At 56.2% G+C, this 23,202-nt stretch overlaps 12 protein-coding genes across 12 annotated transcripts; 8 read left to right on the plus strand and 4 right to left on the minus strand.

Moving 5' to 3' along the window:
* Positions 1–234: 234 nt before the first annotated feature.
* Positions 235–3,080, plus strand: SCHCODRAFT_02605996 (P-loop containing nucleoside triphosphate hydrolase protein). Its single transcript, XM_003035979.2, has 8 exons — positions 235–403; positions 457–616; positions 666–1,511; positions 1,562–1,761; positions 1,813–2,303; positions 2,361–2,665; positions 2,721–2,807; positions 2,858–3,080. The coding sequence occupies exons 1-8, from the start codon at positions 326–328 to the stop codon at positions 2,971–2,973; spliced, it is 2,283 nt and encodes a 760-aa protein (XP_003036025.1). The 5' UTR covers positions 235–325; the 3' UTR covers positions 2,974–3,080.
* Positions 3,081–3,834: 754 nt separating this feature from the next.
* On the plus strand, positions 3,835–5,498 carry SCHCODRAFT_02661344 (uncharacterized protein; the record flags this gene model as incomplete). The annotated part of the gene is made up of 11 exons (XM_003035978.2): positions 3,835–4,041; positions 4,091–4,109; positions 4,167–4,234; positions 4,283–4,298; positions 4,350–4,533; positions 4,587–4,678; positions 4,734–4,810; positions 4,863–4,967; positions 5,018–5,091; positions 5,146–5,379; positions 5,432–5,498. 11 exons carry the CDS (start codon positions 3,835–3,837, stop codon positions 5,496–5,498), a joined length of 1,143 nt encoding a protein of 380 aa, XP_003036024.1.
* Positions 5,499–6,018: 520 nt separating this feature from the next.
* SCHCODRAFT_02605998 (uncharacterized protein) lies at positions 6,019–7,909 on the plus strand. The gene is made up of 11 exons (XM_003035977.2): positions 6,019–6,309; positions 6,363–6,415; positions 6,473–6,491; positions 6,551–6,634; positions 6,684–6,867; positions 6,929–7,020; positions 7,075–7,151; positions 7,202–7,306; positions 7,355–7,428; positions 7,484–7,717; positions 7,770–7,909. The coding sequence occupies exons 1-11, from the start codon at positions 6,210–6,212 to the stop codon at positions 7,834–7,836; spliced, it is 1,089 nt and encodes a 362-aa protein (XP_003036023.1). The 5' UTR covers positions 6,019–6,209; the 3' UTR covers positions 7,837–7,909.
* An 849-nt stretch (positions 7,910–8,758) lies between these two features.
* On the plus strand, positions 8,759–9,441 carry SCHCODRAFT_02606000 (uncharacterized protein). The gene is made up of 2 exons (XM_050344197.1): positions 8,759–9,153; positions 9,204–9,441. The coding sequence occupies exon 1, from the start codon at positions 8,831–8,833 to the stop codon at positions 9,119–9,121; it is 291 nt and encodes a 96-aa protein (XP_050202836.1). The 5' UTR covers positions 8,759–8,830; the 3' UTR covers positions 9,122–9,153; positions 9,204–9,441.
* On the plus strand, positions 9,390–10,504 carry SCHCODRAFT_02606001 (uncharacterized protein). Its single transcript, XM_003035976.2, has 3 exons — positions 9,390–9,763; positions 9,818–9,961; positions 10,083–10,504. Exons 1-3 carry the CDS (start codon positions 9,673–9,675, stop codon positions 10,262–10,264), a joined length of 417 nt encoding a protein of 138 aa, XP_003036022.1. The 5' UTR covers positions 9,390–9,672; the 3' UTR covers positions 10,265–10,504.
* A 3-nt stretch (positions 10,505–10,507) lies between these two features.
* SCHCODRAFT_02019170 (kynureninase) lies at positions 10,508–12,637 on the minus strand. The gene is made up of 5 exons (XM_050341541.1): positions 12,140–12,637; positions 11,990–12,086; positions 11,497–11,941; positions 11,270–11,442; positions 10,508–11,219 (listed from the first exon to the last, which is right to left on the minus strand). Exons 1-5 carry the CDS (start codon positions 12,261–12,263, stop codon positions 10,691–10,693), a joined length of 1,368 nt encoding a protein of 455 aa, XP_050202837.1. The 5' UTR covers positions 12,264–12,637; the 3' UTR covers positions 10,508–10,690.
* A 654-nt stretch (positions 12,638–13,291) lies between these two features.
* On the plus strand, positions 13,292–17,788 carry SCHCODRAFT_02485944 (uncharacterized protein; the record flags this gene model as incomplete). Its single annotated transcript, XM_003035975.2, has 12 exons — positions 13,292–13,841; positions 13,892–14,107; positions 14,158–14,247; positions 14,296–14,808; positions 14,867–14,964; positions 15,019–15,252; positions 15,302–15,704; positions 16,010–16,052; positions 16,106–16,478; positions 16,540–16,813; positions 16,870–17,231; positions 17,288–17,788. 12 exons carry the CDS (start codon positions 13,292–13,294, stop codon positions 17,786–17,788), a joined length of 3,657 nt encoding a protein of 1,218 aa, XP_003036021.1.
* A 383-nt stretch (positions 17,789–18,171) lies between these two features.
* Positions 18,172–18,452, minus strand: SCHCODRAFT_010521 (uncharacterized protein). Its single transcript, XM_003035158.1, has one exon. The coding sequence runs from the start codon at positions 18,354–18,356 to the stop codon at positions 18,186–18,188; it is 171 nt and encodes a 56-aa protein (XP_003035204.1). The 5' UTR covers positions 18,357–18,452; the 3' UTR covers positions 18,172–18,185.
* SCHCODRAFT_02019325 (uncharacterized protein) lies at positions 18,399–19,461 on the minus strand. The gene is made up of 2 exons (XM_050341543.1): positions 19,109–19,461; positions 18,399–19,050 (listed from the first exon to the last, which is right to left on the minus strand). The coding sequence occupies exons 1-2, from the start codon at positions 19,368–19,370 to the stop codon at positions 18,572–18,574; spliced, it is 741 nt and encodes a 246-aa protein (XP_050202838.1). The 5' UTR covers positions 19,371–19,461; the 3' UTR covers positions 18,399–18,571.
* SCHCODRAFT_02019322 (uncharacterized protein) lies at positions 19,462–19,949 on the minus strand. Its single transcript, XM_050341542.1, has one exon. The coding sequence runs from the start codon at positions 19,823–19,825 to the stop codon at positions 19,553–19,555; it is 273 nt and encodes a 90-aa protein (XP_050202839.1). The 5' UTR covers positions 19,826–19,949; the 3' UTR covers positions 19,462–19,552.
* A 627-nt stretch (positions 19,950–20,576) lies between these two features.
* On the plus strand, positions 20,577–21,192 carry SCHCODRAFT_02524774 (uncharacterized protein; the record flags this gene model as incomplete). Its single annotated transcript, XM_050343505.1, has 2 exons — positions 20,577–20,824; positions 20,888–21,192. Coding segments are annotated over exons 1-2 (333 nt in total), but the record flags the coding sequence as incomplete, so codon positions are not given.
* Positions 21,193–22,054: 862 nt separating this feature from the next.
* SCHCODRAFT_02485867 (uncharacterized protein) lies at positions 22,055–23,154 on the plus strand (the record flags this gene model as incomplete). The annotated part of the gene is made up of 6 exons (XM_050342848.1): positions 22,055–22,129; positions 22,184–22,360; positions 22,411–22,488; positions 22,542–22,670; positions 22,718–22,837; positions 22,885–23,154. 6 exons carry the CDS (start codon positions 22,055–22,057, stop codon positions 23,152–23,154), a joined length of 849 nt encoding a protein of 282 aa, XP_050202841.1.
* Positions 23,155–23,202: the final 48 nt, after the last annotated feature.

The raw sequence follows: 23,202 nt of genomic DNA on the forward strand, positions 1-23,202 counted from the left end.
TGGGCCTGTTGCAGTCGAATTGTGCATCGAATACACCGATCCTTGCGCGTAGCTATGCTACGCATGTCGCGAAGCTGAGAGCTACTATCGCGACTTCCAACGAGAGACGGACGGTTGCCATGGTAGCTGTGGGTTGCCTGTAGGCATCGAGTCCAAGTTCAAGTTGAAGTCGCCTCTCGAAAGTCCGAATTGCCCGTTTGGGCAAGTGCTAGCACGTGACATGACCGGCTCCTGCTTGCATCTCACCGTCGCTGGTCTTCAACTGGGCCTGAACTGCATCTGAACAAGGAACGACACTGGACGTCTACGCTCAGCTGCTGTCAACATGACTAGCAAGGCAGAACCTCTGTCAATCGAGTCGCTGCTGCAAAAGCAGCGCGCGGAGAAGGAAGCGGCGTCGAAGGTGAATAATTCACCTTGTAATACTGTTATGAAGCTCACAGGCTGACCTCGAAGCCCAAATTCCTTTCCAAAGAAGAGCGCGCGAAGCTTGCCATAGCGAAGCGTGCAGCAGAGATACGTGAACAGAAGGAGAAAGAAGAACGCGCAAGAAAGGAGCGCGAGGATCTCGAGCGTCAGGCAGAGGAGATCCGACGGACTACTGGAGGGGGGAGATGTGCGTTGTGCGATACTCCTTATAACTGCTGTGCTGATAACCTATGCAGTTGATGAGCGCTACTCGTCAAGGCCAGACTACAGGGACCAGGATCGTGATCGCGACCGTGGCGGCTCTCGAAGGGACCGCGGTGGCTACAGAGGTCGTGACCGCGACAGAGACAGGGACTATCGCGATCGGGATGCTCCCCGAGAACGCGACGCGCGCGATAGCAGGCGACAGGACTACGACAATGTCCCGACAGGTCCACGAGCCGACCGTGGCAAACCAGGCGGCTCGATGCCCCCTCCCCCTCCTCCCGGTGCCAACAACACCTCATCCTCTGGTTCCGCCGAAGCAGACCCAAATGCGACGTACACGCCGCAGCTCACCAACGACGACTTGTCTGCAATCCGGTCGAGGTATCTTGGCGTCGACCGCAAGAAGCGCAAAATCCGCAAGATGAACGACCGCAAATTCGTATTCGACTGGGATGCGCAAGACGACACCGCAGCGGACGCTACACCTGTTGCCGCGGCTGATGGTCAAGCAGGCGGCTCCCTCATGTTCGGGCGCGGCCACGTCGCCGGTATGGACATGTCGGGCGGAGACAACCACGCGGACGCTATGGAGAGGAGGCGGGCCGCAAAGAGCGGAATGGACGAGCGACACTGGTCTGAGAAAGCACTACACGAGATGAAGGAGCGAGATTGGCGAATTTTCCGCGAGGATTTCAGCATTGCTGCGCGTGGCGGACAGATCCCACATCCTCTTCGATCATGGCAAGAATCGGATATTCCGTCGTCTATCTTGGACGTCATTGAGACCATCGGCTATAAGGAGCCGTCACCTATCCAGCGGCAAGCCATTCCTATTGGTCTGCAGAACCGTGATATCATCGGTATTGCTGAGACTGGTACGTCGATTTTCGCTTTGGGCCTCTGAATTTACCCTCACCTCTCATAGGTTCCGGAAAGACGGCAGCTTTTGTCATTCCCTTACTTGCGTTCATCTCAGCAGTTGCTCCTCTCACCGATGAAAATCGACACCTGGGCCCCTTCGCTCTCATTCTTGCACCAACACGCGAACTGGCTCAGCAGATCGAGGTTGAGACGCGCAAGTTCGCCAGCGGCTTGGGATATACCTGCGTGTCCATCGTCGGTGGAGTAAGTGTTCGCTGTCTTATTTTTGTTCAAGACCGCTAACAATACTTGTAGCGCTCGGTTGAGGAGCAACAGTTCAACCTTCGTGAAGGTGCCGAAATCATCATCGCAACACCCGGTCGTCTTAAGGATGTCCTCGAGCGCCACGTCCTCGTCCTCAGCCAATGTCGCTACGTCGTCATGGACGAAGCTGACCGAATGGTCCACCTCGGTTTCGAGCCCGACCTAAACTTCATCCTCGACCAATTACCAGCAGAGACAATGGAAGGCGAGGAATCCGGCGACATGATGGTCGTGGACGACAACCGCAAGCACCGACATGACGACCATGCCATGGACATCGACGGCGAGCAGCGGATGAAGTTGGTGAAGAAGGGCCGCACGCGTGTGACGACGTTATTCAGTGCGACGATGCCACCTGCTGTCGAGCGGCTTGCGAGGAAGTACTTGCGAAGGCCAGCGATCATCACGATTGGTGAGGCGGGTCGCGCGGTCGATACCGTCGAGCAGCGCGTCGAGTTTGTCAATGGGGATGAGAAGAAGAAGTGAGTGTTATTTCTCCGTCACTGTTCTCGGGATGTCATTCTGACCATACCCCCAAGACATCGCCTCCTCGAGATCCTCAACAGCGGGCAGTACCCATCGCCCATCATCGTCTTCGTCAACCAAAAGAAGATGGCGGACATGGTCGCCAAGGATCTCGGCCGCGCAGGATGGTCCGCTTCCACGCTGCACTCCGGCAAGAACCAGGAGCAGCGCGAGGCCGCTCTTGCGTCGCTGCGGTCCGGGGAGGCCGACATCCTCGTCGCGACCGATCTTGCTGGTCGTGGTATCGACGTGCAGGACGTCAGCTTGGTTGTCAACTTCCAGATGGCGGGCACTATCGAGGCATATGTGCATCGTATCGGTACGTCGGGAGCCAAATGTTGTGGGACAGTGCTGACTAGAATTTCTGCGTGCAGGTCGTACTGGTCGTGCGGGCAAGCTGGGAACTGCCATCACATTCCTCACGAATGAGGACGATGAGGTTATGTACGACCTCAAGCAAGGTATGTCGTCCATCCTCCCTCATTCCAATCATGTCTGACTCGCTTCGCAGAAATCTCGAAGAGCCCGGTCAGCAAGGTGCCCGTCGAGCTCGCCAAGCACGAAGCCGCGCAACACAAAGTCACGCGGGATATGAAGAGGAAGAGGGATCCGGATGACATTGGTTGAGAGATTGGGACTTCTGAGCGCTTGTAATGTATGCTTTGCTGTATGCACATCGCTGATGGCTGCAGACCAGTGGCGACGAACCGAACTGGCTGTGTCTGTTACCCGTATTGCGAGGGACCTCGGGGCCAGTTCGAAGTCGACACGCAGGTATCACTCAGACAACGTTTACGTTGTTCTGACCAGCTCGGTCCCTTTGGTCGTTGCGGCCTATGGAGCAGCTGGCCTTCAACTTCCAGGCATATTGCTGACAAGCCGACCACTGCGTTAACAAGAGAATATTACCCGACACTGCTGAACAACCTTACACACGTCCAGAATCACAGGTCGACGCACCCAGAGTGCTTCATCAAAGCCTCAATTCACTCTTGAGAGACTCGCCCTGCCCCCATCGAGGGCGATCTCTGGCGGAACTCCTCCGTCTGGATTGCCGCAGGCCCTCGAGATCGCTGCACTACCTCGTCAACGGCTAACAAGCCCGCCGAGAGGCACTTTGGCTGACCTTTTCTCCCTACACCTGGTCTGATCTGTGTCCAGTTTCCCATGGATCTATGCAACATCAGGTCCAACTCTATGCCCGAAACGCTGTTCCTTTTATCTATTGCCAGGGGTATCTCCGTCCTGCACATTCAGCGTCGTGATGAGCGACTTCGAGGGTCGTGCGGCCGGTGCGCCCGCCCAACGCCCGCCTCTGTTGCGCCTGTTGATCATAGAGATTCTTGTCACCATCGCGGCGCAGATCTTGTAAAGTGGTCGTTCAAGTGCGAGGGAACGCGGAGTAGGATTGTGCGGCATACAATGGAGCAACGTATATAAGAGGGCAACGGGTGTGAGGGCCTGTAGGTCTTCATTATCGTCGTCGCCATGTTCTCTTCCATCTTTCTTGCCACTGCGCTCGTTTCTTCTGGGTTCACGGGTGTGAATGCGTGGTTCCGTGTTGCCTGCACGTCGCCTCTGGTGTCAGGTGAGTTGCTTTCTGGTGTTGCTGAGCATGCCGTTGACCTGGCTTCGTCGACAGAGCGTGTAGACCCCATCATCAACCCAGGCGTTATTCCTGCCAACCACGTTCATGTGAGTGATCGCACGGCTGTGAAGAGCGGATGACGCTGACGTTGTGTAGACCGTTCACGGCGGCTCCAGTCAGCAATGCTTCTTCTTCAGCTTTGACTCTTCTCGTTGACCCAACTTCATGCTAGACTTTGCGGCCAACGCGACCTACGATGACCTGCTAGCTTCGGACTGCACTTCTTGCAAGGTTCTCGAGGTAAGTCTTACACCTGTATATCTCGCACGCATCCTCACACCCCCGCAGGACAAGACTAACTACTGTTCGTACACATGCCGCATCACACTCTTGCCCTCTCATATCCTCCCTCTAGGGTTCCCCAAGCTCTACTTCAAGGACCCCGCGGACGGCAAATTCGAAGAAGTCGCGAACGGCGGCCTTCTTATTTATTACCAGAACAGGGGCGACGAGGACAAGAAGAACGGCGGTCCTGGTCTCAAGGCCTTCCCTCCGGGCTTCAAGATGATCTCGGGCAGGCCAATGAGGCGGGGGACGAAGTGCGCTGTCCATGAACACGTCGTGGGGGTTATACTGATTCCGATTTGGCCAGGTACTCGCTCGATGACCCTTCGCAGGAGGCGTTGAACGAGCGCGCACAGTTCTTCTCGTGCCTTCGCTATGGTACTGCTGAGGGATATGATGGTAAGTTGCTCATACTCAACCTCGTTGCAGCTCAGGCAACTGATTTATTACGCAGGGTACGGCTTCCCCACCACTGACTGCGAGTCGGGTCTCAACGCTCGCATTCACTTCCCCGCGTGCTGGGACGGCAAGGTAAGTCCAAGACTTGCACAGTCAAATTACGTCATTGACAAAAACTGTGCAGAACGTCGAGTCGGAGGACCAGTCCCACGTCGCGTTCCTCTCAGGTCTTGACAACGGCGCTTGCCCGGACACGCATCCGGTCGGGCTGCTCAAGCTCCTCTACGAGGTATACTTGTCGCGTCCACTTAGCGGGATGATACTTATCAGGTCCGTCAGGTTACCTGGGATGTTCACGCATTTGCGGGTCGCTGGAAGGAGGAAGACGGTTGGCCGTTTGTCTACGCCACGGGGTACGTCTTTGAGCTGCAACTCGCGGGTCCTCCAGTCTGACCATATTCGTCTAGTGATCCCACTGGACTTTCCTGGCACGGGGATTTCCAGAACGGCTGGGACTCTGACGCTCTGCAGAGCGCCATTGACGAATGCGACAACCCCAACGACGAGACTGGCAACGGTTCGACGGAGGCCTGCAAGTGGCTCACCGTCCAGGACGCCTCCACGGCCGATCAGTGCAAGATCCAGCCTGTCGTTGACGAAGTCATCGGAGGTTCGGGCGTCAAGCTAGACAAGCTTCCCGGGTGAGTGAACGAGTTCAATCATGCCAGAGTCATCTAACGGGGCGACGAACAGGTGCAACCCGATCCAGGAAGGTCCGGACGATGCGACCATGTACATGGACGACAACTGCCCGGAGTAAGGTCCTGGAAGGCGCCGCGATGCATGCCTTTTTACGCTTGTGACTCATTCCTGTCATCTATACCCTCCTTTGAACAATGGCGAGCCGTATTATGTGCTATATCCCACTTAACTGCGCGCGTCCATCGATGCATCTAGCACGGCCAGTTCAGGCTTCGCCTTCTCTGTCAAGTGGGACTTTTGCTGACGGACAATAGGCCTTGTCGTCGAGGGACGGATGGACGTTAGTCTGCGGCGCTGACGTGCAACTGACAGTCTTCCGATCAAGTCGAGCGGAGCTTGTCTTTCCAGGCAACACCCATCTCGACCACGAGGACGTTATGAGCTGAGTACCACTCGATATTTGGTGGCCCATCGTTTTCCAGTGAGGATTGCGGTCCGTCCGAGGCACCCACCCGCAGGCGGGAGACCACCTTTCTCTCAAAACAGCGCGGCGTACGTTGTCGTGCCTTTCTGTTCTCCCGCGTACTTCGACGAAATGCGTCCCTATTGTTTTCCGTGCACGGGGTAGACCTCGAACGCTCTCTTGACAGCGGTAGCGCATTATCCTTTCCCGGATCGCAATGGACGCCCGATCTGCACATCAACATGTCCCGCTCCTCGCGGCGGTCCTAGCCATTATTCCGACTACCAGGGCCGCTCATCACGGTCAACCTCCACCAGGAGGTATAAAGGGGGCACTTATGTCCTCCAAGCCATCAACCCCATCCCCATGTTCTCCCCCATCCTACTCCTGGTCACGGTCGTTCTTTCGGGGGTTGGCGGTGTCCAGGCGTGGTTCCGCGTTGCTTGCACGTCCCCGCTGGTGTCCGGTATGTGGTCTACATTACAGATGCCTGACACTCGAGTTTGACCCGCTTCGCAGAGCGCGTCGATCCCATCATCAACCCTGGTGTAATCCCGGCCAACCATGTTCATGTAGGCGTCTATCATCTTCGCTACTCGTAACTGCGCTGACCCGCTGGCGGCCTGTAGACTATTCACGGAGGTTCAAGTACGTACTTCAGTCACGTCTTCGCCTTCCCTCGCGTGGCTGATGAAGCGGTCCTCCAGACTTCGCTGCCAACTCGACGTACGACTCGCTCGTCCATTCAAACTGCACGTCCTGCAAGGTCGTTCAGGACAAGACCAACTACTGTGCGTCTTCAGCATCTCTCACACCCGCCTGCGCTCATCTCGTCTACAGGGTTCCCCAAGCTCTACTTCAAAGACCCCAAGGATGGCAAATTCGAAGAAGTTTCCAACGGCGGCCTCCTCATTTACTACCAGAATCGAGGCGACGAGGACGTCAGGAATGGCGGACCTGGTCTGAAGGCCTTCCCGCCTGGCTTCAAGATGATCTCTGGGCGGCCCACGAGGAGGGGAACGAAGTATGTTCGCGTTGCGATCGGCGTTGGGGGTCGAGCGGGTACTGATGTGCTTTGTATTCAGATACGCGCTGAACGATACCTCGCAGGGCGCACTTTCTGAGCGGGCCCAGTTCTACTCGTGCCTTCGCTATGGGACTGCGCAGGGCTATGACGGTACGTGATTTCAACACTTTTGTCCCCTTATGATGTCTTGACCGCGGCTGCAAGGTTTCGGCTTCCCGAACACGGATTGTGAGGCCGGTTTGAACGCTCGCATCCACTTCCCTGCTTGCTGGGACGGCAAGGCACGTTACTCTTCATGTTGTCGCAGCACGACGAATCTGATGCCCTGCAGCGCGTCGAATCCGCGGACCAATCTCACGTCGCATTCTTGTCAAGGCTCGACAACGGCGACTGCCCCAGGACGCACCCGGTCGGACTCATGAAGCTATTCTACGAGGTACGTCGCCGCGAAACTCTAGACTTCGATCACCGTCAACTCGCCCAGATCACTTGGGACGTTCACGCCTTTGCCGGGCGCTGGAAGCAATCGGATGGCTGGCCGTTCGTCTATTCCACGGGGTACGCTCTTACCCTTGTCGCTGCTGCTCAACCAACTGATCCCACCCCTTCACAGTGACCCCACCGGCCTGTCCTGGCACGGTGACTTCCAGAATGGATGGGAGATTGACGCACTCCAGAACGCCATCGACAAGTGTGACAACCCCAACGATGCGACCGGCCAAGGGTCGACAGAAGCGTGCAAGTATTTGACGGTGCAGGACTCCAACACCGCCGGAAGCTGCAAGATCCAGCCCGTGGTCAACGAAGTCGTGGGTGGTCCGGGCGTGAAGCTGGACAAACTTCCCGGGTAAGCACGTTGGCTGTACATCTGAGGACCGTTCTGACTGGGTCGCTATCAGGTGCAACCCTTTGCAGTACGGTCCGCAAGACGCGGTTATGTATATGGATGGCAATTGTCCGCATTAGGCATCATAAGCATGGCATTGTAGTTCATCATTGGTACGAGAAGAGATTGAAGCCATGTATAAGGATACACGACGGTGACGATCAAGAGGGCGAGCGGAGGGAGGGAGCGGAACCGTCGGGCCGATTTGCAAATGCCATTGAGCCGGATTAGGAAGGAGGCGCGCGCGCGCCCACAGTGACAGTGCGCCGGTCATGTGCCGTTGTCCTCTCTTCCGAGGCCAGGCAGCAGATAGAGTGGATCTACAGAGACAGGTGGATCTGTAGAAGCGTGCGTCACTACACGGAGCGAGGCTCTGTGCGGACCGAGGACTCGAACGCGGTGATGGACTCGATGTTGTGGTGCGAACACTCGAGTTTACTCCCGCGCTGTCCGGAGGGCGTAAGGGACACGTGTTTGGCCGTTCAACAAACAAGCAAGCAGGAACAAACTTTGTGCAGCCACATCTCGCCCGTATATAAGCCAGCGTCCCTCTTCCTCTCCCCTCGTGGAATTCTCTTGTCGACAAGGTCCCCGTGGATGGTCGTCGCTCGTCACGAGTTGGCGGCCTGATACTGTCGCCGGATGTGCTGGGGTCTGGTTGAGTGGTCATTCTGCGGGTCGGTGCGAGTAGGGGCTCCGCCTCAGCTCACCGGGTCGTGGGACCCATTACCTCCTACTGCTGGCAGACCGGCGCGCGCTTAGCCTGCAAGCCTGGGCGGCGCGTGGGATCAGCGGCCTTGCGACTCGCCACGGGCAGTCCTGGTCGCGTTTGTCGCAGTCTATTCTGAAAGGTTTTGGTTGGTTGGATGGATGGAAGGATGGATGGCTGGTCGGTCGCCTTGGAGTGGAGGGCCCCTCGTTTTCTTACGATGCTCGCTCAGGCTGGTACGTGTCTCCGCCCTTCGTCTTTCGATGCTCGTTGACATACTTCTCCCCCCCCCCCCTCCCCCCGCCGAGCAGCGATCTCGTCTCCCGCCTGCTGGACGCCGCCTCTCGCCTTCGCGTGCAGCCCGCATGCCCTTGGTGAGCCCCTTGCCCAGCGCCTCACATGCCATACTGACATCCGTCTGCAGCACGTCGCGAGTTCGTGCCGCCGACGCCTTGTGCTGGCCACGCTCCTCTTCTTGTTCTGTACAGCTCCGTCCCATTGTTCTGTATCAATCGCCGTCGATGCGCCATAATACACGCTGCTTTTTGCATTCTCCCGTCGATGCGATGTCGTCCACAAGTCTGATGATTCTTCGTCTCGTCGTCCGCGCTGGTCGAGCTCTGGGTGACCTGAAGAGACTCATCGCTAACACGTGAACAAATTCGTTTTCATGTAACTGAAGCATATACTGTATGTACTCGTCAGAGCCTATGATCACGAATGCTGCATAGAACGTACCGGTGTACCTCATTCATACCGGGCTTCATCTTGCACCATCTCTCGCTGGAATGGGCGCCTCTCGTGCAAAGAAAATGAAAGCAACTTCGCACGTGACGTGGCGGGTGTATCGTGAGAAGCATGATTTGATCGGGTCCGCTGCGCAGTCCTTTCGAAGTTTGTTCGTCTCCCGACCTTCAGTGAGATAGCTTCTGCACATATTCTCGACATGAAGTTCCTCTGTCGTTCTTGAGTCAAGCTCCGCTCAGGCGACCCACGTTAGAATAACAAGGCAACGCTGGTGCCTGGAGTAACGTACCTTGTCAATTAGACTCCGGGCCTTGCCAGATCAAGGCAGCCATCTCCATTCTATTTTTTTCCATTTCCTTCTCAAACCCTACCTTCATCTTCCCCTTCACTCTGCACATCCGGGACGTTCCAGCGCGCCCAAGTCCACTCTTTTACACCTCGAAGGGCTTTCGCAGTCGTCATGGCGGCGTCCACGTCAATGCTGGCTATCGTGCTGGTCTCGATTCTCGCGTTGTTCGTTCAGTTGACTGAAGCAAGTACACGAGGATTCGGTAGGTCCCTCTTCGCTGTTGCTCTTGGTGAAATATAACATGGCTACGCTGCAGTGCACTCTTTTGCTCCTGACAACACTATCAGTACCTGTGGCAAACTCACGACCTACATGATGAAGGGCGCCTACGTGTCCGCGGATGTGTGGTCACACTACTCTCTGTCCTGTAACGACGCCTTCCATTTCATCAACGTGACCGGTGAGTACCTCCTTGCGACGAGAATGGCTTCTCGCGCCGTACGAACTTGCGTGCGAACTTGAACCTCTGAATCCGCTTGCTTGTCACGTGTCTCGACAACATACGCTGACCTTTTGTTCAGCGACAAATCCGCCATATACCAATGTCTACCTGCCTATCATCGGCGTCTGCGACGAGCTCGATAAGCGCTGTAGAGGAGATACCATTTTACTTACGACCGCGTCTTGGCAATACTACGACCCCAAGGGCACGTACGATTTCTTCATGGTCGACTGGGCTATCGATCGCTATCTTGTTACATAGCTGTTTCTTCTGTTCAGACCGCGTTGTAGCTTGTCTTGTTGTACTCGTTTGCTCAATCTGAAGCGATACGTTCTCTCCCGGGAACCTTGTTGGACGAATAGGTCAAGTTCGGCAAAACGTGAAGACGTCAGAAGATCAATAATAGGATTATGTGTTGTACTTTGGGCTACAGTTGATGTACTCTACCTCATGTCCGATGATACAATAGATAGAGAAGATAAATAGAAATGCGAATGAGTGACGGTGTGTGCGCAGCAACAGCAAGGGACGACGAGGTAGATAGATAAAAAGAGGAAAGCAAAGGGGAGAGATTGCGATAGTCCGTTACACATGAAAGGCAGTGGCGATGGTGCACGAAGGAGGGGAAGGGGAGGGGGTGACACAGTGAGGACCGAGATGCAAACAAGACAACGAAACGACCGGAACCTATAGCTTCGCCCGAGGTTCCATGTACTTGAACGAAGTCTCGAGGCATTCCGCTACCCGGTGCATGTCGTCCGAGGAGTTGTAGAGCGGGTTCGGCACGATGCGGTAGAGGTCGGGCGGCCTCTCGTCCGCGATGACGCCGAAGCTCTTCATCGCCTCGTAGATCTTCTGCATCACGCCCTGCCCTGTCGGGAGGAAGAGCAGGCTGAGTTGTGCGCCGCGGCGGTGCGCCTCCAGCGGCGTGACAATGGTGAAGCCGGGTGTCGTTCGGCGGTGCGCCTGCTCCAGCGGGACGTAGTACTTGCTCTGCATGACTAGGTCCTGGAGCATGCCGGTGAGCTGGATGGAGCGTTCGCGGACGGGCTTCATCATGCCGGCGTCCTTGAGCGTCTCGAGCGCACCCCAGACAAGCGCGGTCGAGAGGACGTCGGTGTTGGAGAGTTGCAAGCCCTGCGCGCCGACTGTCGGGTCGAAGTCCGGCAGGAACTGGAAGCGCGTCTCAATCTTGTGGCCCCACCACCCAGCTGCTCTGTAAAGTATGTCAGTGACGAAGAACACATCATGAGAAAGCTGCAGTACCTTGGTGTCTTCTCCTCATTCCACTTCTCGTGCATAAATAGTGCGCCAACGGATCCAGGACCTGCGTTGAGGAACTTGTAGTTGCACCAGACGGCGAAGTCGACGCCCCAGTCATGTAACGAGAGCGTGACGTTGCCCGCCGCGTGTGCCAAGTCCCAACCAACGATGCAGCCCTGAAGAACACATCGTCAGCGCGTCGTATGATGAACATCTATGGTCAAGCTGACCTTCTCATGTGCCGCGGCCGTAATCTCCTTAATCGGGAAAAGCTGGCCAGTCCAATAGTGCACGCCCGCGAAGAGAACGATGGCAATCCTGTCGCCCTCCTTCTCAATCGCGTCATAAATATCCGCCTCCGTCACCGCGTACTCCCCCGGGCGCGGGTGCACCTCGTGGATGACCGCCTTCGGGTCGAGCCCGTGCGAGCGGACCTTGCTCGCCATCGCGTACTGGTCGGACGGGAACGCGTTCGCCTCGCAGAGGATCTTGTACCGGTTTGCGGTCGGGCGGTAGAAGAGGTCGAGCATGGTGTGCAGGTTTTGGGTGAGGCCCGACATGATCGCGACCTCGCCCTCCTTCGCGCCGACGACCTCCGCCATGAGGGGCACGACGTTCTCGGTGTACCGCTTCCATGGGCGCCCTAATGGGTGGTTGAAGTGACCAATCACGACCCTGGAAGATCATCAGGGAGGTCAGAGTCGCGAGCGTTGCTGGACGCACTGTTTTTGCCAGACATTCAGTTCTTCATCTAGTCGCCTCTTGCTGCGCTTGGGAAAGGGTCCTAAGGATGCGCCGCAAACGTATGTTGCTGTCGCATCTAATCGTAGGAGCGTCAATAAGCAATCCCTGGTAGTCAGATCGCAGACATACCCTGGTCCGGACGCATATAAGCGTCAATATCCCTGTTAGTGGGGAGGAAAAACGCGTCCTCGACGAGGGGTGCGAGGCGCGTATCGTCCTCGATAGCAGTGGGGACATAGGTGAGTTGAGCCATGGCAGACGACGAAGAACCCGAAGAGAGGAAAGAAGAGAAAAGAAGAAGAAGAGGGGAAAGACAAACTATGGGGGAAGCCGTGCGAGAGTGCTTCACTTATATCGAGTTTCAAGGCGTTAGTCGGCGGGCTGGAGCGGTGCGGTGATAAGTCCGGAACAGCAGCGTGTCGCGGTGTCCATTTTGCGGTGTCGCAGTTGCCGGCGGAGCACGGAGTGTAGTCAGTTGACGTCCATGTAGAGAACGGAGAGGGCATCGAGGAACGAGGGAGTCTGGGTGTGTGAGCCGAACCTGAAACTACAAGTTCAACTTCGCACGTGATCGGCATTTGCCGTTTCTTCCTTCCGGCCTTGTTCGATGCATTGACCGTGCCATGCTTTGAGTCTAAAAAGCCTCGGATCAGCTAATTTACAGGCGCTGCAGATTCACAAAGCGACGAGGGTCCCACGTCTGTGATCAAAAACCATGCCTACGCTGGGGAAGCAGAGCACGCGCACCGGTCGTCAAGTGTCTTCCAACCGATTCATGAGCTCGTGTTAAGGTCACCAGACTGCGTCGGCTAGGGCTCTGAGAGCGCAGCGCAGAAGATCAAGCCGTCGCCGTAGCTAACCTCGAGGAAGACGTGAGGCGGTCGAAAGGGTTTAGAGCCTGCGCATTGATCGCAACAAGAGCAACAAGCCCGTCCGATGACAAGACGAAAGATATGAAAGTAGTCTACACGGCCGGACGCCGTTCGCGGATTTCTGCACGAATCACAGTGCCCAGAACGTCAGAACCACTGTTGACCGGAATGTAGGACCACAGTCGAACGAATGTTGGCGAACGTGAATTCGCCGGAATTTATGGTGCCAATGGTGCAATGAGGCAGACGGAAGCCTGTGAGGATGACGTCGCACGTCGGCCTGGGCCCACTTCGGCATTTACCGCTGATGCCTCACGGGCGCGCCGCGTGCGCGTGGCCAACTCTTTGAGGAACTCTCAATCTTGAGGATTGTCGTACCGCCGCCTTGCAACTGAAGCTTGCTGGGTCGATGGCCATCCCCCTACCTCACCAGCTCCTCTTGTCTTCTAAGCTGAAGCGATGCAAGGACCGTGAAAGAGCACGTAAACGGCGCTTAGAGGCCGCAGCGAGTGCAGGCAGTGAAGAGCCGCTCGAAGAGCGCTTCCTCTGGCATCCCAAGCAGTGGCTCCACTGGGTCCATAGTATCTTAGCCATCCTTTTTACTCTTGGATGTCTCATCGCTCTGTACCTGGCAGCTGGGGCGACGCCCTCTGATTTGTCACGTCTCATCTTGGTCGCCGCCGTTGCTTTGTCGGTCGCTGCTGCATCTGCAGTATCTGCATATATAGGCAAGTTGTACCGGACATACATCGGCGAAGCGTATATCATTCAACGATGCACAATAGATTGGCCCGTGCGTGAAGGCTCGGCAGATGATCCTTGTCCATTCTGCGGTATGGAGCACGCGGGGAATACAAGCGCGTCGTCGAACAAGGCATCGCCCGGTCCTCCCAGGACTGTCTTCGTTCGGGGGACTGGGATACGAGGTCCCGGACCTGGAAGGGTGGTTACTACGCTGCGTAAGTGAAGCTGCCGACACTTAGTTCCACTTTATATTGACGAGCAGTAGGTGTACCCGATGGTACAAGCGCAAGGACAGCCATGAAGATGCTCAGGGAGCGGCACGCCATCGCTGACCTCGAGCACATCAAGCCGTATGCTTGTATTTACTCGCAAGGCAGTCGACCCCGGATTCTCGCCGATAAATCGTGTCAAGAGGCGGTACTTCTTGAGGCAGAGTGCACGCTTGAGATACGATACCGCGTCCTTGGAGGAATGCGCGAAGGTGAGCACGATTTGATTCGCCTACAAAGGGAGACTCAACGGGATGCGTAGAGTCTGATTTCGCGTCGCGTCGCGCCCAGCAACGCTTCCATCCTGCCGACTTTCGGCCTCATCAACGATTCAAGGCCAAGGACCCACGAGGTAAGCTTCGCGCTCTTCCTGCTTGAGCCACTCGCTAATAAAGCCAAGTTTGGGAGTGTAGATCGTACGAGCAGTGGCATTGTAAAGCGTGCGATGCAGAGTATGCATCAGGAAGTATCCACCAACACGAGAAAAGTCAGAAGCATCAGCAGAATGCCGATGCGTACTGGCGAGACCACCACGCACAACATACGCCTTCAGAGGCCTCAATCCGTCCTAGCCCCGCGGAAGCGTCGCTGGGTTCACGGGAGCGCGAGGTACTTTATGACCGTATGCGAACAATCTTGGATGAGAGGGCGAACACCGACAGTGGGTGGAATGTAGGCGATGATAGTGGTGCTATGGAGATCGATTGGGATGCAGACGCGTGGAAAGATGCTGAGCAATACGGCATCTCGTACGAGGAAAGGGAAGTCGCCTCGCTAGCAAGTGACCTCCGGCGATATTTCGACGGCCATGACGCAGAGGATATGCCGGATCTCGCGGTTGATTCGGATGATGAAGATGCGGAGCTCGATGGAGTCGGCGAGGGCAATACATCCGACGACGATGAGGACGATAGTAAGTTAATGACCTTGTCGTATGGTCAACGAGGGATCTAACTCGTATTTGGAAGAAGCTGACAACACCACCGCTCCCTTGGGAGAGGGATGGAAGCGTCAAAGAGCACCAATTGGCGACGAAGAGAACCCGTGGTATCCGTGGCCTGACAAGGAAGTGAGTGAAGGCTCTTTTTGTACGACGAACTTGATCTGAAAGCGTCCCGAACAGACTTGCATAGTTGATATACTTCGCCATATTCCACGGTGCTCCTTTTCTGCTAAGCAGAACCAGGTCATCCACTGGGCCATGACGGTACTTGGCCTCGATAACGTCCCAACACAGCGCTCGATGAAGGATGTCAGTAAGGTCCTTCAGTCAATATGCGGCATCGAAAGTCTTCGATTTGTTAGTGCTTTTGGTAATATATACTACACCAACGACGTGTCTGCAATAATTGCGCAGGTACGTTGTCTCATCACGCTAGAAAACCGCAGCTAAAGCTTCGCACAAGGAAATGGCCAATCTTCGAGTGCGACGTCATCTACACTTCCTGCCAGAAAAGACGAATGGGAAAGTCTCGGAGGCTTGGCATGCATCGCGGTGGCTCGACGAGCTTGATCCGGCGCTGCTCACGCAGTCCATCCGCAAACACAATGATCAGGCGCAGGAGTTCTTTGTGTTCGAGCCTTCCCTCTTGATGGACCTGACGGTTTTCATGCCGGTCCGCTGGTATCTCGAGTCAGGCGTGGTCCATGCGAGAGGATGGCGCATGACTCCGGATTCTCGAGAGGAAGGCTGGATCGTACACGAACAAGAAGAAAGTACGATTTCGGAGCGCGACTTGTTCCTCTCCCTTCCTACTTTCGCGCAGAGACATCGTTTGTACAATCTACCATCACCCAATCGAATTACAGGTGCGAAAGCGAACCTAATTACCCGAGCTATTGTACTCATTGCCTTCGAGGGTCTCAATGCGCAGGAACATCGGGAATCGTACCTTGGACGCGCACAGATCCCGCCGCAGGGAATAAATGGCGCGCGCGCGCTCGAGGTCGTCCAGTACGCTCCTTCCCTCTTCATCTTTACTGCGACGATACATCGGGAAATACGTCAAAAAAGTGGAACAAACACAATTCGTTCTTGTTCACAGCGGCAGGGCTTCCACGTCGCTACGTGCATCAAGAATATAATGTGCACTTCATATCGACTTCGAACGTAGTCACACCCTTGGAGATGGCAGATGGAATAGTCGACCAGATCAGGTACGTCACTTTGCGTATGTCTGTATGGATTGGCATAGTGACGTCTGGGGAAGATCCGCGCAGGAGGATGGGATATGGGCTTGGGATGCGGAAGAGGAAGACTATGTCCTCGTCATTCCATCTGTCTTTGCGATGCTGGGTGACAACCCCATGCAGAGCGAGATGTGCTGTCACAGCGGCTTGATGGCCAATCATTTCTGCCGTGCATGCTGGGTGGAAGGGGAGGATGTCGAAAATGAGGCTGAGGAACACGACGACGGCAAGAGCGCAGCAAGCTCTCGCGCGCCATCACCTGACTCCGGGCGCGCTTCGCCTGATTCAGTGCGCGCCTCACCTGGTGCGACGAGGGCTTCAACAACTGGTGCCCGGACACGCAAGGCGGAGACGCTCGATGATATGATATCCAGATTGGACTGTATGATGTCGGTGCGTTGGCGGTAGAATGCCTCCCACTTCCTTGGTGCAACTGATCATTGATTTCCCTAAGATGAGCCAACGCATGCGTACCAAATCGGAGACGCTGCACATCCTGCACGAGCAATTCTCCGAGGCCAAGCGGGTCGGCGGTAAAACCGCGCTTGGAAACAAGCGCACGGCGACCGGCATCAAGGACTCGTACCAAAGCCATTTCCTCGACAAGCTTACGCAGTTGACAACGAAGAAAGGGCAGTCAAAGGCTCAGAAGCAAGCAGCAGTCACGAACTTGCTGTCCACCTTTCCGGAAAGCGCTCGTATGTTGAACCCGCTCCTGCGCCTGCCAGGTACGTCAATTCGCTTCGACTATACGATTTTTTCAGCCCACTGAAGTTGTTCTCAGAGCTTGACGCACACGCGGATACCCCCGTCGAAATTCTGCACGTCATCTTGCTGGGAATAGTCAAGTATTTCTGGCGAGACGTGATCAACAATCGCCTGAAGACCCCGGCAAAGGAAATCCTGAAATCTCGTCTTGACTCTTTTGATACGTCTGGCCTTGGTATTGCCCCCCTGTCAGGCGACACTCTGGTGGACTACGCGGGCTCGCTTGTTGGACGCGATTTCCGTGCGATAGCTCAAGTCGCTCCCTTCGTACTGTGTGATCTGGGTCTTAGTGCGGATCTGCTCGACATCTGGAGCGCCCTTGGCATGGTTGTCCCCATGGTATGGCAACCCGAAATAGATGACATGGATGTGTATCTCGTACGTGAAGATATGCCCCTTTTGACCGCTCATGTGCTGACGGTAGCCCTATGCAGGTGCGCCTCAGGGCCGCGATTCGTTACCTTCTTGACTGTACCTGCAAACTCGACGCCCAATGGTTTAACAAGCCCAAGTTTCACATGCTCATACATCTTCCTGAGCACATCCGGCGCTTCGGTCCTGCGATGCTCTTCGCTACGGAAGGCTTTGAATCCTTCAATGCCATTATTCGTGCGCATAGCATTCACAGCAACCGACACGCTCCGTCTCGGGACATTGCTCGCTCTATGGCGCAAAGCAATCGCATCCGCCATCTACTCAGTGGTGGCTACTTTCGAGTACCCAACACCGGTCTCCCTAGCTCGCAAGCGCCAGTCTCCACACCCCAGAAGGGACTCTCACCATGGATGTCCTGCGTCAAGGGCCCGGAAGATATGGCGTATCACTGGCGTGCCATAAATGGTCCGCCTCTGGACCTCATTCGCACAAATTCATTTGCGCAGCGCTTTTTAGCTTTTGCAGATGATCCCATAGCGCGTCCCTCCTTCGGTGAGTAGACATGTTAATTGGGGACTAGCCTTGACTAGGTAACTGGCCCTAGGGCATGTACGAGACCTGCGCTAGAGTCATGATTTTTTTTGAGCACTCGAAGATGCACTCTGGAGATCTTTTCAGTATATTGCAATATGGGTGGGGCACCTCTGGCAAAATTCGCCGGTAAGTCACTGGCCTCTTATGCCTCGTGGGCCGGCCTGGCTCACCGGAAATCCTTCCGCGGCACACGAGGTGCAGATCAGCACGAGCCGGCAACAGCCGCGCTCACGCTCGCTCGCGACCCACGCATCGGCTCGCCGGGCCTGCTTCCTGTGCCGCGGGCACTTGCAATAGCCGCCGCTTCACGCGGCGCGCGCGTCGGGGATCGCTCGGGTGCGCGTAAAATGGGGGGAAAATAGTTCATAATATATGTATATATACATTGTATGGTACTACACATCGCGAGGCGCTCAGCGCAAGCGCTGAGCACGTACGCAACGTATGATGGGGGATGAGGGGGTGCGGGAGGGGGTGGTACACAATTGGAGGGGGAGCGGGGGTTGCTGCGAGGGCAGCACGAAGCTTCCCCATCAGGCGACCACTTGACGGGGAACGGGGGAGCCCCTGCAAAGGGGCGGCACGGGCTGAGAAGCGCGCGCGATCGCGCTTCGCGTCGGGGGGTATGCGCGATGTAGAGTGTAGGGCAGGGTGCAGCGAGCAATTTGCTCGCGTGCGCTCGGCACTACGGCCGTCCCGCTTTCTTTGCCCCTGCTCTCGTGTCCCATTCCCTAGCGTGCCCCCTCCCTTCATGCGCTGTCCTCCCTCCCACGCGGCCCCCGACTCACGCGCGTCCTTCGCCACGCACCCCCTCCGCGCCCTAACGAGGTGCAGAGGAAGCGGACTCCCTTCCCGCTGGCTTCCGCTCGCCATGCTGGCATGGCCGAGCACAGCCAGAGCAGACGCGCGGCGTGCCGAGGACAACCACAGCAATACTCGCGCGTTGCTAGTGACGCGGGAGATTGCGATGGAGTTGATCCCGCGCGAGAAAGGGGGGAAGGGGAAGGGGGTGAGGGTGGGAGTGGGGTGATGCGCCAGCTACGCAGCGGGGGCATTGGGAGGCGCCTGAGCCATCGCCGAGTCGCCCACGGCGCACTACGCGGCCTAGGAGAGCTTCCCGCGCCCTCAGGCACGGTCTGAGGGCGTAAAATGCGGAGAGGGCGCCTTATTCGGCACCCCCGCTCTGCTCGCCATCGCGCAGGTTGCGCGTTCTCTCCTCGTCCCTCCGCTCGTCGAGTAGACAGGCTAGTTAGTACAAGATTAGAAAGCGGGGCATATTCACACACCCGTGTCCCTCCTCGCGCCCTGGGGGTGTTGGTTGGCATTATGAATATACTGTAGATAGAACAGAATACTGCAAGTCGAGGGAGGAGAGGGATAAGGGGGAATGGGGAAGTGAGCAACGTGCATGAGAGGGCAGAAGCGCCTCCGCGAGAGAAGGAAGGGAGGGTCGGGATGGCGCCGCGAGCGCGAGCGCGTGCGCAGACCGCGCCACCTACGAGCACTGAGCTGGCAGAGCCAGCTGTAGCGCATCTGCGCGCGCAGCATGCCGAGCTCAACAATGAGTAGCAGCAAGCGCAGCCCAGGTGGCGCGAAGGATTGCCGTGAAGGCGATTCTCCACGACTGCGGGAAAGGGGGAGGGAGAGGATAAGCACTACTCACTGCCCGCGCCGATCGCGATAAGCGGGCGCGTGGGTGGGTGTGCACCAGCTACAGGGCTGTCGAGGGCTCATATATAGCACTTCAAGTGCCATAAGCGGGACCCTCGCACCCTCAGACTACGTCTGAGGGCGAATATGACGGGAAAGCGGGGCAATGTTCGCCCCGCTTCCTCCGCCTGCTCTTCCTTTCGCTCCTCCCCCCGCTCCCCCCCCCCCATGCCGCGGAAAAGCAGTGTTGAGTAATATGATCCAGTGCGGGGGACATTCACGCACCCGGAACTCCCTTCCTCGTCCAGCTCGTGGCCGCTGTCATTGCCAAGTTCCGTCGAATCGTGGGACATAAATGTGGTGAAACAGCTTGTAGACAGCTTTTTCAAGGTGTGAAGAAGAAAAGGGAATGTGAGAGGGGTGTCTGGGAGGGATGAAGAGGCGAGGTGGGCGACATGGTGGTGGTTGATGATGAGCGCGTCGCAAGCGCTGGACTTCGCGACCTTCGGGGATAAGTCGACCGTGGGAAATTCATCACGGTCGGTCGCCCAGCTTCAACTCTGAATTCTTCGACACCTATGCGCAGTGTAGCCGTGTGTGCTCGCACATGTGCTATTTAGAGGTTAGGATATATTTCTGTACTGAAATATGCACGAAAGCGACCAGCGTTCGGTAGGAAAAGGCCCTGTCGAGTTATGTGGCGGTGCACCTTGTCGGAATCTCCCGAGCACGTGGAAAAGAGTCGTCGATAACTTCGACGGCGAAGGAGATTCACGCCAGAAAACTTCATATAATCGTACAAAAGAGCTGTGTGAGTGCACACGATTTTTTTCAAGCAAAGAAATGAGGAGAAGGGCGAGAAAATGCCAGCGCCACATATTCATCCCGATTTGGAACGTGCCGCTTGGACGTCGAATGGTGATGAATTCCACCGTTGTAAGACGATTCCTGCAAGCAGGTCTCGTAATAATTGATAACACACCAGCTCGTTGTTTAGGCGCTGGCAAACCCCGCTACTGGTCGCACAGCTCGACAGCAGCGAACGCGGAGTACATCCGCAGAGGAGAGCAGCCATCGTATGACCCTTCGCAAGCCGTCTTTCTGGCGAAGTCCATTGAGTTGCCGACCTCCGAAAAGTGCAATGTTGGTGACTGGGTCATTGCTTCTCTTCCGGCGCTAGCCAATTCGACTAAGCGCGACCTTGGCCTTGTAAAAGTATGGGAAATTGTGCAGCGTGACGGGTCCGACGCCTATCAGCGGGGTAGCGTGGACTTTGTACTCGCTCAAGAGACTGACATACTGCCGGCGCACCCTCAATACAAGATGCCTGTTGTTCGGCCCCGACCAACGCTGTGTACCCTTGGTCCCAAGGTACAGTATCTGCCGTTGAGAAGGTCGGCCTTTCTATTGACCAGGTTTCAGGATATCCGCTGCTCGGTTAACGTTGTACACAACTGCAACGACAACCATTGCGAGTTACAGTCGACACACCAGATACAGCAGGAAAACGAGGGAACTCAGCGCTTCGCTAAGCGCGTCTCGCACAAAAATCCGGACGAGCTTATTCTCAACTGTGGGCAGATGCGCAGCGCCCGCCTGATCAGCGCTCTGTACCCTCCGATTCCACCCACAAATCACCAAGAACTGACTCGCGAGTCAGCTAAGAAGCTCTGGGCGAAAAAACATCGCGGCGCCAGAGCACGGAATGAGGACGCGGCAGATACTCAGGAGCACGGTGGTCGCACGCCCGAGCAATCAAGTCCTCCGATGCGCTCGCAACCCTCATCACAGTATCCGGAATATTGGCAGAGCTCAGGCGCACGCCCGCGACAGGCTTCGCCATCCACGCCGAACACACCGTTCTTCCCATTGCGGTCATTACCGCCCTACCACCCGAATCCGACTCCTATGCCCCCACAAACAGTCTATACGGCTCCGCCCCATGACGGGACCCGTTCTACACGCACCCCCACCAGTAGCGACCCGATACCTGGTAAGTTCTCTCTGCTTGAAGCGAGACTGGTCTCACCGAACTTCGCAGCATCCTTATCCCCTGAGATGTCAGCCATGACATCGCTGCACTACCCTCATCTTCCGCGTCACTACCTTTCATCAGAGACTCGCTATAACCCACCGCTATATCAGCAAGACCACCGACCCTCGATACCCAACCAGCCACCCGCCGGACCTTCTACTTCTACGGGATACCCACGTTTGTCGAGCCATCTTCGATATAGTTATATACCAGAGTAATCCGTACCATGTACTGACAAGCTCCTATGAGCACTGCACATTATCTGGCTAGTCATTTGTCCATGGCTCAGACTCGATTGAAAACGAACTTCTGTCTCGTGACATTGGCACGTGATGATTATTTCCTTCCCACCCTCGCGGCGCGCGTTTGCTCTTGGCTCCTGCCCTTCACTCCGAAAGCCTGCTGGCAGCACATGTCGACAAGCCCCGACTTTCACTGCTCATTCGCCTCATTCCCTCAAACCAGCCAGTCCCACCCCGACCATGGCAGCACCGGTGTCAACAATGCGCAAGACGCGCCGCGGCAGCGTCCCGATCCAGCTTTGGAGATGTTCACGTCGACCATTGCGGACGTCGCCTGCCTAAATTCCAGTGGTCGTGTGGACTTGAAGTACTTTCAGGATGTGAGTACAGCAACACGCGCAGGAGGCTCCTCTGGTTGACACGTACTACCGTAGATTTTTCACGACCGGCCAGGTTACGAGATGACCGTCTTCCTGTACGGACAACTGCTATATCTGCGCGAGAACAATGAAGCCCTGCTCCGGCGGCTCGCACGGATGGAGGAGCGAATGGCTTCGCTCGACCACAATGTAACATCCCGGTCTGCAGACGAGCTCACCAAGGACCAGGAGGTATTTGTGCATACGTCTCTCTTGATCTATCACTGAAACGCGCTTCTCAGGCCGCCATTCGATGTGTCGCAAAGCGGAAGCTCTTCCAACCGTTTAGGGTCAACTTTGAACATGCAGACGAGGTCAAGGTGCGCGGGACACCTTCGTATAGGAAGTTCCCACCAATATTTGCCCCCAATAGGCAGAACTCCATGCACATCCCGAAGAATACGACCTTACCGGGCTCCTCAAGTCACCGCGCGGGCGCCGACTCGTCGAAGAGTACGCTAACGATCAAAGCGGGTACGCTCGCAGCCGTCTTCGTGATGCCGTGGGTTCCCTTCTGCCGTACCGAACTGTAGCTGACCAATAGTGAAGGACCTAACGGCTGAGTTTGGCAAACGTCGTTTGGGATTCACGGAAATGTGCCAGCTGATTAAGAAGAGGTTGGACCTCCCGAAGTTGGACGCGAACACGGGTTTAACAGTCCTCTTGCATGTGCGTGATCCAGCCCCTCGGTAGTGGGCAATCCTGATGATTTTCAGCGCGACTTTGTTCGCCAACATCGTGATTTGCTATATGAACGGCATATGATGAACAAGGGCCCGGCGACTTCGAACCTAGACGACGATGAAGAAGATCAGGAGTCCGCTGAAGCCGCCCCTCCTCGGAAGCGCAAGCGCGGCCTTCAGCGTCCCGAAAACGGTCAAGACTTCTTCTCGTTGATGACCTCGTATATGCGGGCGAAGCAGAAGATGTACGGGAAGGAGGTCGGGAAGGGCGACAGCTGGCATGAGTGCGTGTTCTCCATATGAGGGGACCTTTGCTGATCGCGCGCCCAGATTCTTTCAAGAACTCGTTCG

Source organism: Schizophyllum commune (genome assembly GCF_000143185.2).
Source record: "Schizophyllum commune H4-8 unplaced genomic scaffold SCHCOscaffold_1, whole genome shotgun sequence".
In the NCBI taxonomy this organism is placed as follows: Eukaryota; Fungi; Basidiomycota; class Agaricomycetes; order Agaricales; family Schizophyllaceae; genus Schizophyllum; species Schizophyllum commune.